The sequence below is a fragment of the Saimiri boliviensis genome, chromosome 3, assembly GCF_048565385.1.
Source record: "Saimiri boliviensis isolate mSaiBol1 chromosome 3, mSaiBol1.pri, whole genome shotgun sequence".
NCBI classification, from domain to species: domain Eukaryota; kingdom Metazoa; phylum Chordata; class Mammalia; order Primates; family Cebidae; genus Saimiri; species Saimiri boliviensis.
Window position 1 is genome coordinate 101,166,846 of NC_133451.1, and position 18,719 is coordinate 101,185,564.

Below are 18,719 nucleotides of genomic sequence, written 5' to 3' on the forward strand. Positions count from 1 at the left end.
AAATACTATGAGAAGACACTTGAGGTAAATGAATTTGACTTTACTATTTTTCATTCATGCACAGTTTCCATTTTTGTGATTATTTTCAAAACAACAGTCAGTAGATAATTATATGTATGTGTTAATAAGGCACATGTGGATATATGAAGTGAGTGTAGGGACTTATTTTTATCATTCATTAATTCATTCAACAAATATTTATTGAGCACTAATTATGTGCCAGACATATCTATTAATAGATGCTGAGAGCTGGGAGATAACAATGAACAATGCAGTTACAATCACAGCCCTTGTCCTGCATTAAAATGATTATTTTCCAATATATGTAGTGCAAAAATATTATGGATGGAAAGCATGAAAGATCATAAATTTCAATCAATAATTTATTTTTGATGGAAAGCATGAAAGATAATTTTTCTTTCTTTCCATTTTTTTTTTTTTTTTTTTTTTCTGGAAATCTGGTGTGGGTAGAGATTGCCATGTTTGGAAAATTCTGTGTCACTATGTATGCACAGAAGACACGATAAGCAAATGCATGGCTATCAAAGGAATTATAAGGAGGGTGGTGGGAGCATATAGCAGGTGACCTACCCAGTCTAGAGGAGACTGAAGGCTCCTCTAGGGAAATGATTTCTAAATTAAGTTTACAGTCGACTGAAGAATGAATAAGATTAGAAAGTGGAAAAGTGGCGCTAAGGAGTCAGGGGAAGGAGGACAGACAGCAACAGTGTTCTAAATTACGAGACTGACATGTGCTAATTAGAGAAAGCTCAGCACTGATTGGGGTGGGAGTGCCCACTGGGATAGGCTGTCGTGTGTGAGTTTATAAAAAGAAGACAGTTTGGTTGGCTCCAAATATGATGTGCCTTCTGAAAAGGCTCAGAGGATGCAAGTCAGAGATGCATTTTCATACTTCATGTTTCATGCATGCATCTTTGCTATATAGATGTAAAGTATGAAGATGAAGATAGCGTGAATACACACAAGAATGGAAATGGGGAAGAGGGGGGCAAAAAAATAAAAAACAAAAAAAACAAAAAAAAACAACAAATCATGCTAAGAAAGTGAAAGCAGAGTTTTTGAATCAACAGACAGAATTGTGAAGAGTAGAGTGACGTGGCCAAACCATTCAGTATTTCACACAGGTGAAAACAGGTAAGAAATCAATTTCTACATTTGTTGGTGGGATTAACACTCCAAAGAGTGGGGCATACCCTTCGATAATAACTCTACACATGACTGAGTTCTGTCTTTGGCAGCTTTATGCTCTTAAACCTGGGGTGTACCACGGTGGTTGGCCAGAATGTGCTGAAGCTGCTGGCCAGAGAAAACCCAGCCTAGTGGTTTTTATAGTTCCACAGTATTTCCAGATGACCAGTCTGGAAAGGTTTAGATTACTTTACCATCCAAAGGCGCTGAGGTGAATCAAAAGGAAAAAAAAAAATCCTATAAAGTCAATCAATGACGTAATTTACTATACCAATGGCAGAAAAGAAGCATTTTTAAAAAAATGTTTTACATCTCAAACTCGGTAAATGATGAATGAGTTTCACATACTGAACACAAAAGCCATGAGAATAGTGTTTCCAACATGCTGGAAACAAATTATATGACAGAAGCAGGAAATGTTTAAAAAACACATCAAAAATTATATTCCAATTACAGCATTTTTGGGATAAATGCTACAGGTCGGATTACATATTATACACATTACAGATTCCTATTTACAATCCCCTGTTTAGACCCATTAAAGGTTTATAGAAATGATTTCCGTTTTAACTGAAGCATTTCTTATACTTAATTTCAGCTGACTAATAAAATTTTTTGATGAAAAAAGAAAAACAATCTAGTTGATTTCAATTTCCATGTGGGAAGAGAAGCTAATATTTATTGAGAGTTTATTATGTGTGAGTCAGTATGGTAAATGATTTGCATTAATATATAAAATAAGAACAGTATTCCTTTGAGATGACCTTGGTCTTTTCACAGAAAAAAGCTGTTTTACCATTGTAAAATTAAATTTCAAAATATTTAACTTTACAAGGTGATTAAAGAAACAATTATTGGCCTACATTCCAAAAATGAAGCTTTAAAAAGACACATTTTAAGCATAAAATTCTCTACACAAAGCCACATAGGCATAGTTCAGATGTAGTATAAATTTTTTTCACTTGAAAAAAATTGCCCTCTGTGTAGAATATTTCCCTTCTTTTAAGTGGAACGAAAGGAAATATTCTACACAGAGGGCAAATAGTTGGTTAACTATGGCCAAATGCAGTTGGCCACCTGTAAGACCCAAGAGCCAAAAATGGTTTTTAAAAATCAAAATAACAATAATATTTCATGACACATGAAAATTACATGAAATTAAAATTTCAGTGTCCAGAAATAAAGTTTTATTGGAACACGGCCTACTCACTTGTTTATGTATTGTCTATGGTTGCTTTCACGCCACAACAACAGAGTTGAGTAGCTGTGACAGAGACCACATGGCCCACACAGTCTAAAATATTTATGTTCTGGCATTTTACTGACTTCTGCTTTTAAGCAAAAACAAGCAAGTTAGATATAACACCCAGGTTTATGTTCTTAGGGTTTCAAATTTTGTCTCTGAGAGTAATCAGGGTATATCATTGGTCTCATTTGTATTAAACAGATTCATGCCATATTTGATTGCAGAATGACACTTAAATTTGGCAGATAAATAAAATGGGACTACAGCAGTGAATCTCACCTGTGGGTGGCTTTGTCCCCCCAGGTAACATTTGACAATGTCTGAAGACACGTTTGATTGTCACAACTTGGAGGTGCTTTAGGCGTCTTGTGGGTAGAGGCCAGAAATGATGCTACACATCTGACAGTCCCATAACAGAATTATCTGGCCCCAAATGTCAATAGTGCTGAGGCTGACAAACACAGATCTATAAGAAACTGAGAGTTCACTCTAATTTCTAGACTCCTTAAATATAAATACAACTGCTACTTGACCCATTCAGTCCTATCACACGTGCCATATTTATATTAATATTTATGAGAAGAAGAAAGATAAATTTCTTTTTATTTTGTGGCTATGGTTTTTATGACTAACCATTATCCATCTGTACTTTAATCATTTTCAAAGTGGAATAGTCTTAGTCTCAAGTGTAAGCCTAAATAAATAATTCTTCATCATTCAATTACTTAGCTTGATTTAAATTAAAGCCCATCTGACTTTATTCTATTTTCAATTTCTTAAAAGATCTACTTAATCCTTAACACATAGCACAAGCAAAGTAAAACATCCTTCCTATGTCAGAGATATCTATCAAGTATGAATCCAAGCAAAAGCTATGACAGACTGAGGAAAAGTAAGAGGATAGGTGGCAGAAGATAAGACACAAGACTACTGTGGTATAAAAGCTAATAATGGTTTAAAAGACCCTCTGCCCCAGGATAGAATACAAAGCCTGACAAAATATCCAGATTTAGTGGAATTTGAATTTAGGTAAATTTTCAAGACTATATTAGAGGGTCTAATCAAGTGACATTAACTTATAATCAAACTTTTCTCTTCCTGTTCTTTTTAAAATTATTATTTCAATAGTTTTTTGGGGAACAGGTGGTGTTTGGTTACATGGGTAAATTCTTTAGTGGTGATTTCTGAGATTTTGGTGCACCCGCCACCCAAGCAGTGTACACTGTACTCAATGTGTAGTCTTTTATCCTCACTCCCTCCCACCCTTTCCCCAAGTTTCCACAGTCCATTATATTATTCTTATGGCTATAATCAAACCTTCAAATCTCATTCTAATCCTTTGACATGTTCTCTCGTAAAACTGGTACAAGCTGATTCACTTTAGGATCTCTATTTTCATATCCCTGCATATGAAGGGAGTGTCCCATGTATACTTCAGTAAGTGTTTTCATTTCTTGAAAGCCAAATTACTGAAAACTTAGCTACACATTTTCTAGAATTTTTGATATATCATTTTACTTTCAAAATATTTTTATTTATGAATAGGAGCTTGTGGAATAATCATCTTTTATAAATCAAATATTTAAATGTTTTCTAATCTTGGAGAATGATCTCTGGCCTTTTCATGTTAAGCAATTCTCACTCATTTTCATGAGATGGAGTTTCGCTCTTGTTACCCAGGCTGGAGTGCAATGGCGTGATCTCGGCTCACCGCAACCTCCGCCTCCTGGGTTCAGGCAATTCTCCTGCCTCAGCCTCCTGAGTAGCTGGGATTACAGGCACGTGCCACCATGACCAGCTAATTTTTTGTATTTTTAGTAGAGACGGGGTTTCACCATGTTGACCAGGATGGTCTCGATCTCTCGACCTCGTGATCCACCCGCCTCGGCCTCCCAAAGTGCTGGGATTACAGGCTTGAGCCACCGCGCCCGGCTCATTTTCATAAACTTGAAGTAATACTTATTGCTCAAGAAATGAAATGAAAAAGAAAAAAAAAGAAAGAAAAAAATACTTATTGCTCAAATATGTACCCTTTCATAGCTTACAAAACTGTACCTTTTCGCCTGTGTCACCTTTGGGGCCATTCTCTCCAGCATCTCCCTGAGGAAGGGAAAAAGTGACACATGTTAAATACACTGGTGACATTAAGGGAAGAGTATTTTTCATTATTTTAAGCTTTCCTTAATATACTTATACTTGACCAGTTATCTGATATTAAGAAAAAAAATTTTATTCAGTGAACACAGCTGAACAGTATTAAACTATTCCACAGTATTAACTGAAAGCAATTACTTGTCTGTCTTCCAATAGCTTATTGGGACACTTAAAACCTTAATTCTGTCTCTGCTCAAAGCTCCACTCAAAAACAAAGGCTTTCTCTTGACAGTTCCCTGAATATGCCATGAGCCTTACCACTCTGCATCCTTCTTCGCACCATTCCTGTTGGCTGGATCCCTGCCCTCTCTTTCCCTTTCCATCTGTATAAATCCTGCCCTGTCTTCAAGCATATCTCAAATCTCCAGGGCCTCAAAGTACATGACAGGCCCTCAAAACCTGTGGACTGAGTATTTATCTGGGCCTACACGGTTTGCATGCATGGAATGAATGTTTTATGCTTTACTAGAAAAATTTTTTAAAATTATAGTTGATGCTTTTTTGTTGTTATTTTTGAGACTTCCTATGCTATTCCTCCACTGACATCTCCTTTCTACCCACAAATCAATGCATTATGGAAATAAAGCATTCGTTTATTATCCATGCGTTCTTCCTTAAATTCTGAATTCGATTTAGTCTTAAAATATGTTATGTGGAAATGTGATAGACTTTGGAGCCAAGGAGACAGTCCAGTTGCAGCACCTACTGGGCAAATGAAATTCTCTTTGCATCAAGTTTCTCCTGTGTAATATAAGGCCAAGGATAATTTACACAGTTATAAGAAATAAATAGTACACTGTGTCGAAAGCAAATAGGACAGTATCTGGCACATCATAAGCCATTAATGATAACAATGCATTACTATTCACATATTCCATAGGCTGGAATGTAGTCACTTTCCCATTACTCAAAAAGTTTCTCAAAATAGGACAGACACTATTGATAATAACTTTCTTGGGAGAGGGGAGAAAGAAAGTAGGGGAGGGTAACTTTCACTTTTTTCTCTGTATTTTGTTTTATTCTTTCAAATAAGGATGAAGTTAGTTTGCTTGGGTGTATGGTGACAAATACACTGCCACGGCCACAAGAGCCCGGGACGCTTGCTCTGATGAATGCCTGGTATGGTGCTGCTATTGCTCCTTTTCCCGCCTAATTTCTATACAAAAGAGGCATCCAGTGACTAATTAATTTCAAGTTAATTACCATGAACTGATTGGATACTAAATAATGTCCTAGTAATGTGTTACGAGGGACCTTTGATAGGCAGTTGATGTGCAGGCTTTTTATAAAATTGCTCAAAAATCCCTTTATTAAAGAACAAAACAAACAAACAAACCTTCTTAGTAGGGAAACTGGCTCAGAATGGTTGCGAAGTGAAGGGTTTAACTGAGCTGCCGCCTCAGGGAACTGCCCTTTCCACCCACACATTTTGCTCTCCTTCCATTAAATAATTTTTTTCTTTTTCTTTACAATGCTGAAAAATACAGTCCTAATCAAAAATTTTCCTTGATCTTTAGATAAACTTCTTTTGAGATTAGAGGTTATAATTCTGATTTGTCAGAAAGATCATATCACTTATGAAGAGCATGATGTAGTATTTTGGTAGTTTCCTACTCAGCATATTTTTCAAACACTATTAAAATAAGTAGCATGAGAACCAGGAAAGTAAGTATCATAATCCACAATGAGAGCCTAAAAATAATCAGGACAGGCCCAGGTAAGAAAAAGAGTCTAAGAATAATTTAACACTCTGCTTTTCCTGTTTCTCTTTTTGGTTTTTATGGGAATTCTTTGTGGGCAACCTTCAGATAATTGCTGCAGGTAAACATCTGTATCCTCTTAACCCAGTGACATTAGAAGCAGTAGAGAGAGATGTGGGTACTTGCAAAAGAATTAGAATTGTTTAGCAAGTAGGCAGATCAGATTTTGCAGGCCTCAGGATTTTTTAAGCCCATTTAAAAACCAGACATAAAATGTTTAAATTTGTTCCTTTTCTCTTCATTTTAAATATTTGTTCTGAAGGTGTATCAGCAGCTTTCTCTTTATGTTTTAAAACTTTACCCAGATTTTGGCCGGGCGCGGTGGCTCAAGCCTGTAATCCCAGCACTTTGGGAGGTCGAGGTGGGTGGATCACAAGGTCAAGAGATTGAGACCATCCTGGTCAACATGGTGAAACCCCGTCTCTACTAAAAATACAAAAAATTAGCTGGGCATGGTGGCACGTGCCTGTAATCCCAGCTACTCAGGAGGTTGAGGCAGGAGAATTGCCTGAACCCAGGAGGCGGAGGTTGCGGTGAGCCGAGATCGCGCCATTGCACTCCAGCCTGGGTAATGAGAGCGAAACTCCGTCTCAAAAAAAAAAAAAAAAAAAAAAAAAACTACCCAGATTTTTGTCTGTACATAAGAATCACACAATTTCTTCCTTCTACTAATTAACAGTTTAAAAAAAACATAGGAGTCACTATATCTATATCTATCTATCTATGTATATCTATCTACCTACCCACCTATCTATTAATCTACTCACCCATCCATCCATCTGCACATCCATTCATGCATACAGTTTAGTTTGGGTACTTCTTTGGTGTGCTAGTGCTGGGGAGTAGGAGGAGAGAAATACAGGCAAAAACATTCTTACCTTTTCACCTTGTTCTCCGGGTTCTCCCTGAGCAAAAGGACAGAGATGGAGTGACATCAAAGCATAAAACATCTAATTTTATTATTAAAGAAAGTAGATATTGAACTTACTAGGGAAATTATGCATGACATTTTCTATTTTGGCTACATACAGTTGCTATATGAAAACAAATGACGAGTTTCCTGGAGAATTTGAGAATGAATATAAATTATCAAATGTAGTCTTAATTTTTTGCTTTTACAGCATATAGCACTAAAGAAATGTATTTTAAGACTATCATCCAGAAACTGGCTTTTGGGGCACTAAGGAGAAGGATGGTGTGGCAATTCAATACCTTGAGAGGCTTCTTAGCCTACAATTTTTCATTCTGTTAAAACTCAGAATTAATAAGGTGGACAAGCATGTTTTTATAAAAATCCTTTTATTCAAAGCATCACCTGGTTTATAGATTATTTCAAGGGTCTAGGGTGCCAGGGTAGTTACCCAATCTGTCTTGCCCTAACATGATCATAAGCAGTACTAATCTTGAACCCCTTCATAATGTCATGAGCTCTCTTTGGCTTCTGGTAACCAGCATGTTCCAGATCAGTTACATTTCAGGAAGCACCTTGAGGAAAGACACTAGAATGGGGCAGAACTGAAGTGAGTTTTGGAATGACGTCCTTACTCAAAATGACCTGGAGAGCGTGAGGACTAAAATGCCAAATGGTGCCCTGAAGAGAATCTCATTTTCACTTTGCCCAGGAAAGGACGGAGGTTGGAGCAGCGCGAGTAGGAGAGTTCTAAAGTAAATCATATACATTATGAAATAGTTTCCTATGAAAAACTTGAGTAAGTGTTGCCATGAGATCAGACTAGTTTGAAAAAAAAAATGAAATAAGGTGATTATTGTATTTTTAAAAATGTATAACCCACTGCAGAAGTTAGTTTGGAAGCAAGACTCTTTTCTCTGGAACTCAACCTGACCCTTTGGCTTTCTGTATTTCTGGTCACCTTCACTGCTCAACACCCATCCTGATGGTCACTAGGCAACACAAGAATAGCACTGTGAACATGCATTAAGCATTAACTCCTATTGTTTGGCTTTTTAGCATGGAGAAAGAGACAGAAGACAGGAAAACAGCTATAGTCCCAGAAGGAATATTTTCTTTCCTCTCCTGCAAGACAAAGGACAGGTCTATAAATTTAAGGTCTGTCCTAGGCGCCTGTCAATAGCAAATGATCTGTAAAATCAGCTGACAGGCATCTGTGGGTACGAATACACACCAGCACAGCTGATGGGATTAGACATTAGTTTTGTACTTCAAGGGATGTTCACTCATCAAAGGATTTGGGATTTGGCTGCCTGCTTGGTTCAAACTAAATTGCCGCCAATCTTTTTATATTTAACTGATTCAATTTTTTTTTAAGAAACAAAGAAAACCTGGAATAAAAAAAATCTTCGTTACATTTTTTCCCTTTTTCGTAATTCACACTATGTCCATTTTTAAATTTTAAACATCTTTATTCTGCCTTCATCTGATTAACTGGCTATGTTGTGTAAGAGTTGGAGGTGGCCAAATATTGGGGAAAAGCCAGAGTGAATGTCATCTTTAGTAAGGCATGTAAATAAAATTTTAGGTAATATGGACATGGTCTATGTTTTTATATATCCATTAAGTGGTAAAATGACAACAGTCATATTTGAAACACAGGCCTACTCATGTTAAGTATCTTAGAATAAAGATGTTAGGCAATTACACCCCATTTATTTTTCTGCATTTTAATGCTAATGAGAATCACAAACATAATTAATTCATTAGTAACAAAGTTCTGTACTGCAGCATATTAATTATACTATTCACAAAATACCCATTTAAATACAAAAGGTGAGATTGTTAAAAAATATTATATTAAATAAAAGCTTATGATTTCCCGACAATTCATGTGTCAAATGATTCTGCTTGGCTTTACTTGTACTAACCTTTGGTCCTGCTATTCCACCCTGTCCTGCTGCTCCAGGTAACCCAGGCTCACCCTCAAAATAGAAAAATAGACACGGCTAAGTAAAATAGACAAAATCAATACATTACATGGACCATTCGAGGAAACAGCCATCTAATAATTCTCCAGACATAGATAAAGAATAAGTGACTACTAGTTTAAATTCAAGCTAGCTTCCATGGTCCAAAATGCTGCATGTAATGGAGTAAGGATACAACGGGGTTAATTCCTTTGTTCAGTTTTCTCAACATTAAGAAAACTGAGGCAACTTACCAGTGGAAATTAGTATCTAGCATGTTGCTGGGTACATTGTGAGCCTCAAATAAATATTTTTTGAATGAAAAGACACCTGAAAAATATAAGACTGTCTTGGCCCAAACCATTTTTTTTTTTTCTTTTTTGAGATGGAGTCTCGCACTGTCATCCAGGCTGTAGTGCAGTGGCACCATCTCGGCTCACTGCAATCTCTGCCTCCTTGGTTCAAGCATTTCTCCTGCCTCAGCCTCCCAGGGAGCTGGGATTACAGGCATGTGCCACCACGCCCAGCTAATTTTGTGTGTGTGTATATTTTTAGTAGAGATGGGGTTTCACCATGTTGGTTAGGATGGTCTTGATCTCCTGACCTCGTGATCCGCCTGCCTCGGCTTCCCAAACTGCTGGGATTACAGGTGTGAGCCACCATGCTTGGCCACGGCAAAAAAACTTTTAAGTGATTCATCAGCTCAGAAAAAGAAAGAATAAATCATTTTGTTTTCGCGTTAGACCTAAATGAACATTTACAAACCTAAATATTGAAGAACATACACATCTTTGAACACCTGCTTAATTCATTTAGACACATTTGACACAAAATAAACACTAAAAATAGCTTTGGTTTTTCTTTCCAATTTCATTTTAAAAATAATTAGAATAAAATATTCAGACTTATGGATCTTATTATCATATTAAATGATAGGCTTTTGGGCAAAAGATCATGGCTATTAGGCTAGAAAAATTTCCTATTTCAGAAGGATGATGATGTATACCAGTCTTTCAAGACTCTGAACCAGCAATTGTTTTCCAAAGAGGGAAATCTCCCTGAACTGCCCAGAAACAAAGAAAAGATACTTTGGCCCTGTATGCTTCCATGTGGCTCAAACTTACAGCAATTAGAATTGTTACCATTTTAAAACATTCTGAAAGCTCTTCACTGTGTGCCTCAATTATTGTACAAATTTCTTCTTTCCATTGAGGCTAGTAAAGTTGCTCCTTAGTTGATTTTTAAAAAGTAGACTATATTGTTAGAGCCGTTTTAGGTTCATTGCAAACTTAATTGATTTTTGAGAATGTTTCCTAAGTCACCTGGATGGCAGGAATTCTGTCACTTTTATATTTGTGTTCTTAGCTTCAAAAACATGTATATTAATAAAAATAGTAACATTTCTTGAGTGCCAGGATCTTTATATTCATTGACTCAATTCTCACAAATGTCTTTGAGGTAAGTACTATTTTTATCTCTATTTTACAGGTAAAGAAATTAAGGCATAGAGCAGTTAAGTCATTTGTCCAGATTTGCATAACTATCGTCAGGACTTGAACCTTCATGATCTGGCTTAAGAAGTTATGTTCTTAATACCATGTTACACTGATAAGTGAATGAATGTATCTAGGAATTTGATGACAAATATTTCAGTCCCATTATTTTGTTTATAATCCCACTTATAAATGACTGTCAGAATGTATAGAAATCTGAATTAAATATAACCTACATAGAGGTGATTTTTTAAATATCTACCATATAAATTTGGCAATGTGAAGCCTATGGTGTCATTCTAAAATAGCAAAAAGTATTTTACTATTATAGTAGATTATTAAAATTGCTAGAGTCTTAACGTCTTGGAAAAAAAATCTGCTTCCTATATAAAGTCACACTGTAACTCTAACTCTTGCATTTTTCTTGGTAAAATGGGAAAAAAATGTTGACTTAGAATAATGATGGTCATTGTGTGAAAATTTTGATATGCCATTTGTACATAACAAAGGATAAGAATTTGGAAACAGAATACACCCTGAAAGAGAACTAGCATTTACTGTGCAACCAGAAAAAGAGCTCTGGAGTCTGCTTGCTTCAAAGAATCCACAACAGGAAGCACTAATATCATAACTCATGGTTTAATGCAAATAAGAGATGCCGCCAGGAAACAATGCAAACTTTGTTTAGACTTTCAAAGAATAACCATGGTAGCCAGAGTTATTTTTTTTTAAACACAGTTAAGCCCCTGGAACCGGACAAAATTCATGCTGAGATTTCAAAGCAAGGAAGAGAAATGTTGCTTAGGTATCTGCATAACATTCTCCTTAATATATGAACATTGAGGGACTAAAGCCTAATCTCTTTTTTTCTTTGATAATATATATTGTTAATCTTTAACATAAAAGGCCACAAAAAATTTTACCTGTAATCCCATCACTCTATAATAATTGTTTTCATTTTGTCCTGTCTCCTTCTGGTCTTTGTTATTTACGCTTACATATTTTCAAGCAATTGTAAGCATATTGCATAGCGTGATGTTCTGATTTTTAAAATCTTTATACCACGCATTTGTTTTCACATAGTATTTATGAATACTGCCTTGTGCATAGTTTAATCATCTATCAAAGTCAGGTGTGATCATTTGTTTAATCAGTCCCACATTGTTGAATACTCGTGTTCTTCCAATTTTTACTATTAAAAACTAAAATAAACATCTCTGTAAATATATTTTTCTGTCAAATAATTTAATTTTGATAAATTATCTGAATTTGTTTTGTTAGTCAATGCAAACATTTTATGGCACAGCATATTTCTAAATTGCTTTCTAAAAGGGCTCTGAGTTTTATTTGCTTTTGTAGGCAATTTAAAAAATTTTATAGGCACTGCTTTTATAGGCATCCACTGTGTTACTTTTTCACAACTTTTTACAACAATTGTTTTTCACAACAACATTGAATATCACAATTTTAATTATTTTTGTGGCTATTTTAATAAGCATAAATGAGAGCTAACTATTGTTCAGTTTTAAATTTTTCACATGTAAGATTAATTTCTCATCTGTTCATAATTTAAATAGGTATTCATAAATGTTACAGCTGAAAAATGAATAAAGCTAGAGGAAAAAATGGCTGACAGCATTTTACTTCCATAATAGTTATATCAAGAAACACATACTCCAAGTTAGATTAAGGGATTACAGAGCATTCTGTTATTGTCCACACTTAGTTTCCCAGGTTCTGTGAAAAGAATATAAAAGATGAACCACTGTACAAGTCTGAGTGCCAAAGCCAAGCTATAAGAATCCGTAGGTGCTGATTATTCAACTAACAGTGAAAATTTAATGCATGTTCTACTCTGGACTGAATGTTTCCGGAGACATAAAGATCAAATAGACATGACAGGTGCCTGTACGCAAAGAGCTTATTTTTGAGTGCGGGAAATACATATATACATTAGGGGGCATCTAACTGAGTTCATGAAACATTTTTGGGGGCAAAGTTTTCTTGCACTTCATGAAGTAAGAAGCATAATAGGCTGGGCGCGGTGGCTCAAGCCTGTAATCCCAGCACTTTGGGAGGCCGAGGCGGGTGGATCACGAGGTCGAGAGATCGAGACCATCCTGGTCAACAAGGTGAAACCCCGTCTCTACTAAAAATACAAAAAGTTAGCTGGGCATGGTGGTGCGTGCCTGTAATCCCAGCTACTTAGGAGGCTGAGGCAGGAGAATTGCCTGAGCCCAGGAGGTGGAGGTTACGGTGAGCCGAGATCGCGCCATTGCACTCCATCCTGGGTAACAAGAGCGAAACTCCGTCTCAAAAAAAAAAAAAAAAAGAAGCATAATAAATAGAAATCAAAGAGAAATCTTACTGAGGAATAAAGCATACATCTTATAGTATTAATATATTTCAATAAATCAGGCCAAAAATCATCATCATGAGTACTCTAAATAATGTTATAATGATATTAAACTATTACATAATAGTGAACATGTATATATACAGAAAATTATATCAGGTGCAAATGAAAAAAAACAGGAACCAGGTTGTGTGTGTGTGTATGTGGGTGGGGGAAGCGGGTCTCATGTTTGTTGCATAATCTATCCATCTATTTCTGAACACATTTTATACTTAAAACACTGAGGACATTCCACAGATAAAGTAATAAAGAAAAACGGCAGCTAACATCTTAACCACAGGTAGATTAATGGGGTTTTGTCTACTATACTTTAAATTTTAAGGCTATTCCCAGTATGACCATTCCCAAATGGCCATTTCCATTTTAAGCTGAAAACAAGTTGGACTGACTTTTAAGAAAGATGGCTTGCTGCTTTCATTTTTTTTTTAACCCAACTCTTTTAGAACTCTAATGTAACACATTGCTCAAGGCATTACAATTATTTCAGGTATTGCCATTCAAGGGCAACTTGAATGAATAGTTAAGGATAAAAAGAAGTGTAGTTTTCTTACAAATACTGAGTGCTCAAGGAAAGTAGGTCATCTAGCAGTAATATTGCTCATCATCATTTCAATCACAATAGTCTTCCTTTCTGGAAATTGGAATGAATGCAGTGGACCTATGTGTTATACCTGAAAAATGAGCAGAGTTTAAACCTGTGTTGTTCAATTGGTACCACTAGCCACTGGCAGCTATGGAGCAGTGGAAATGTCGCTAGTCCTAATTGAGGTGGATGTAAATGCAGAATACAATTTTAAAGATTTAGTAGGGAAAAAATGTAAAATATCTCACTAAGAATGTGAATATTATTAATCTTGAAATATTAATTCATATCATTTTCAAATATTTTTAATATTGAGTTTTAAAACTGTATTATTAATACGACTTGTTTCTTTTTACCTTTTTTCAATGTGTCTAACAGAAAATTTAAAATTACATATGCAGCTTGTGTTTGAGGCTTGCATATTTATGTTTCTGCTGAGCATTGGTTTAAACTATAAAATTATTTAATTATTAGAAGGCAATGATGAACCGAAAGCCTTTAAAAGCAAGGAAGGAGGGCCATCAAAGCCAGTCAACATACAGCAAGACTTCAAAATGGAGATGTCACTCCACTGCATATGGAGTTAGAATGCACCAGAGAACTCTGCGAAGTTAGAACGGCATGTAGGGGTGGACAGAGCAGAAGCAAGCTCTGGGTCAGGCCAGAGCAGCTTTTGTTGGGTCCGGGAGATCAAGGTCTTGTGAATAACATGGCATAGCCACAGCCTGTCTCTGTACTGTCTGTACAGTCAGCCAGTGCTTACAGGCTGACTCTAGGGAGAAACTAATGGAGCTCTTTGCCACCCACCAGCTTCCTACATTCTCTTAAAAGCAAGTCAGGCATAGAGCTCCTTCACTCAGTTCTCTGCAAGCGTGTTCTGCCTCACTCAGACTAAGAGCAAGAGCCGGCATCCTTACAATGGCCCCAGGCCCATATGATCTGACCCCTGCTGCTCCTCTGACTTCCCTTCTGCTGCCCCCTCACGTACCCCAGCCACACTGACCCCCCAACCCTCACCCACCTTGCTCCAGTGCACTACGCAGACACCTGCTCAGGGCCTTTGCATTTGGGCATTCTCTATTGGACCTCCTATGTTTTTTCCTCAGATAGTCATAGGTTGCTCTCTCACTTCCTTTAACTTTGGATCAAACATCACCTTACTACAGGGGTTACCCCTAAGGTCCCCCTACTCCGCTAACCACCCAGCATTCCCTATAAAGGCATATGCCCGTGCCTTTCTCTATTATACCAACTGCTGCCTGAGATACAACTTTGTGTTTCTTTTCTTTCTCCTGCCATTAGGACTTTCAGGTTTGGCAAACAAAAATATAGGAGACTGCGTTAAATTTAAATTTCGAATAAATAATGAACAATATTTTAGTTAAATATATTTCAAATAGTAAATGGGACATCATCACATTAGAAATTCTGGGTTGTTTATTTGAAATTCAAATTTAATACGGCAGCTTATATTTTATCTGACAACCCTATTTTCTACTCCCACATCGCCATCACCACTAGACTGTGAGCTGCTTGGGCAGAAGACTTAGTCTATTTTGCTCATTACTCTTTCACAGTGCTAAAAACTACACTCACCCATAATAGCTGTTCAGTACATCCCTGTTAGAGGAATGAGTGAATACAGGAGAATCAAATGCATTAAGCCTACATGAAGATATGAAGCAATGTATAGGCCAGGTAGAAAATAAGACAGCAAGGCTGCCCTACTGGGAGACTGAAAAATAATATAACTGTCATGGCAAGAGATGGCTCTGTCTCAGGCACTGCAAGGCAGCCATCACTGGGAAAAGAGAAGGGAGTGAGGAAAAGATGAGAGAAATGCTAACCCTGCAGCGGCCCACCTCCAAGTCACTAGGATTGAAGGACACAGGCACAGCACGGGGTAGAGTGAAGTGGGGTGAGTGTGAGTTAGGAGAGGAGTCTGTGAAGGGCAGGGTGACAGGAAGGATAACTTTAATGGCTTCCAAGAAAAACCCTCCAGGACTCTGTTGGGGGAAGCATAGTCACCCAGAGGACTAAAGGCTCTAACAATTCAGCCTGTGGGTCCAGAGCCTGGGCCATTGTCAACATTTCATGTACTGCTCATCTCTTCTCTTCTGTCTGCTCCTTCCTTCACTCCAAGTGCCTCAGGTGAGGGGTAAGAAGTAGCAGGGACGATGCTGGCTCTATAAATTTTCATGTCATCTAAAGCTCCCCAAAGACCCTCTCAGAATTTACACAAGTGTCATCATTTACTCCATGAACTCACTAACATCTGCTTTTCCCTAAGTAGGAGCACTCACAAAACAGTGAAATATTTTAGTGAAAGGAGCCAAGCCAGTCATTCTTAACAGAGGAAAAAACACATTCAAGAGAGAGGAAGTAACTTTTCCAGAAACAAAGAGCTACAAAGAGGTAGATGGGAGATTAAAACCCAGGTCTTCTGATTTCCCATCTTGTGTTTCTTCTATTCAAACAGCTTTTGTCTAAAAATCTCATTCAATTTTATCATGTTTCTTTCCTGTTTAATTTTCATATAAAATTGTAAAGTGGCTTTAGGACACTAATACCAGCCTAATACCATAGTAATAGTAGCTGTATACTTCCAGTTCTATGACAAAGGGCAAATTACTTATGCTTCTATGGGGCTGGTTTTCTATTGCAAAGGGTGTGGGGCCGAATCAAATATTTGCTTTCTCCCAACTCTAAAGGAGTAAGATTTATTACTATTATTATTTGTTGTTGTTGCTATGGTTGTTGTTGTTGGACTAAAGATGTTACCTGGTCGTTCTTTATTCTGTAGAGATCTGACTAAATTTGGCTCAAGTCTAAGACTTGCTTTTTCCAGCTCCCTGCTCAACTTCTTGCATGTACACAAGTCTCTGCTTTGACCCACACCAATTCAGGTGGTTCAGTCAATTCTTCACCAGTTTTCTCAAGAATTCCTCTCTGCGGGCATTTTGTGAATTCAGGATTCACTATTTGGTACTCTCAGGAAGGCATCATCACAGAGCTGAGTCTGTCTTCATCTTACTGGTTTCTCCCCTCTCCCTCTTCCACCTCACTGGCCTACTCCCCTCCCTCCTAGACCATCCTGGGAAATCAGCTTCTTTATCTGTGTAGCAGTTCAGCAGTTTTCAGCTCCTACTTGCATCCCCAATCCCTAATTCCTTTTCTTTATCATTCCTGAATGCAAAGGAAGCTGTGCAATACGCAAAAGTAAAGAGAGAAAACCCTTAGCCTGGACAATTAGGTTTGATTATGCATCAGAGAATTGGCATCCCTACTGGGTTATCTAAACAGTAAACTCCCTCCCTCAAACTAGAATCCAGTTTGAGGTTTACTTTGCCTGCTGCCCAGACAAAGCCAATTTATCAAGACAAGGGAATTACAATAGAGAGAGAGTAATTCACACAGACCTGGCTATGTGGGAGACCAGAGTTTTATTATTACTCAAATCAGTCTCCCTCAAAACTTGGAGATCAGAGTTTTTAAGGATAATCTGGTGAATAGGGAGTCAGTGAATTGGAAGTGCTGATTGGTTGGCTCAGAAATAAAATCATAGTGAGTGGAAGCTGTTCTCTTATGCTGAGTGAGTTCCTGGGTGGGGGCCACAGAACCAGTTGGCAGGTCCAGATGGGGCCATCCAGTCAGCAATGCAAAAACCTGAAAAGACATCTCAAAAGGCCAATCTTAGGTTCACTATAGTGATGTTAAGTTGAAAATCTTATGACCTCCGAAATAATAGCTGGTAACATTTAGAGTTCCAGCTCCTCTCATCCTTATCATCCTTACTTGGTGGCTGGTGGCTTTTCACTGTTTTACAAGAACAGTTTAGCTTTTGGGAAGGGCTATTATTTAAACTGTAAATGAAGTTCTTCCCAAAACTAGTTCAGCCTACGTCCAGGAATGGACAAGGACAGTTTAGAGGTTAAAAGCAAGATGGAGTTGGTTAAGCCTCAGATCTTTCACTGTCATAATTTCCTTAGTTATAATTTTGCAATTTCAATCTCTTTGTCCACACTGGTAATGTGAATACTAAATAGTAGAAAAGTAGACAAACATATCATCCAGGAACTTAATACAAATACCCTATTTTGAGTAATTTGCTGAAATAGGTCTTAAACTGTCTAATAATTAAATTTAACCTAGTAACCTAACCTTCCTTATGCTTTTTTAAAAATTACAAATTTCTAAAAATAGTAAGAAAACATGATAGTTGTATCAATAATATTATAGTATGAGGTGTTTCAGAAATAAGTCTGTTGTTTATACTTTTCATTTTAGATTTTTATATTGTTCATGTAGAGAGAAATGTACACATTACAATGTGAACAAAGGAAATGTAATACAGAGAGACAGAAGGGAGGTCATTGAAGACGGCTAAATTGACTTTACTTGGGTGACATTTACATACATGAGAGGAATTATTTGCCTTGAGCACACTCACAAAATCTGAAGGTCTAGGTAGGAGTGTGCATGGTCACATGGATGACTCCCTCATTCCACTCCCTGCCTGATAATTTCCTCTTTTCTCTTCTCATCCTTTCCATCTCTCCAGCCCTAGTTCTCCCTAGGAAGTGTCTTGGGGATTACATGAGAATACCACAGCGTCCAAGCCCTGCCCACAGCTCCTCATCAACAGTGCTCCATGGCCACCCAAGGGCTTAGGGGTGCACATGCCAGCGGTATGGTCCCCTCTTCGGAATATAGATCTGGGGAGGGCCCATAACTGGCATTGGAAGCAGACTTAAGACAGATGAGGCAGGAACTCCTGGCTTCCAGATACCTAAGACATGATTTGGAAGTGGGAAGACAGGGCTATGAGCATTTAAATCTCCTTGGCCCTACAGGCTCCTCATTTGTGAGGAGGGTGATACAAGATTGACAAAGGAGGCTTAGAAGAGGGGCACTGCTCACCTGCATCCAAGAGAAGCACCACCCAGTAGTCCCTTTTAAAATAACATGAAAGGTGCAA

At 37.3% G+C, this 18,719-nt stretch overlaps 1 protein-coding gene across 1 annotated transcript in view; it reads right to left on the bottom strand.

Moving 5' to 3' along the window:
- The window catches only part of COL25A1 (collagen type XXV alpha 1 chain), a 523,121-nt gene that overhangs the window by 93,176 nt on the left and 411,226 nt on the right, over window positions 1-18,719 (bottom strand). Inside the window, exons 13-15 of the mRNA XM_074396556.1 lie at window positions 9,211-9,264; window positions 7,248-7,274; window positions 4,511-4,555 (exon numbers count right to left, since the gene is read on the bottom strand). Coding sequence (XP_074252657.1) covers window positions 4,511-4,555; window positions 7,248-7,274; window positions 9,211-9,264 — 126 coding nt within the window. The remainder of the gene's footprint in view (window positions 1-4,510; window positions 4,556-7,247; window positions 7,275-9,210; window positions 9,265-18,719) is intronic.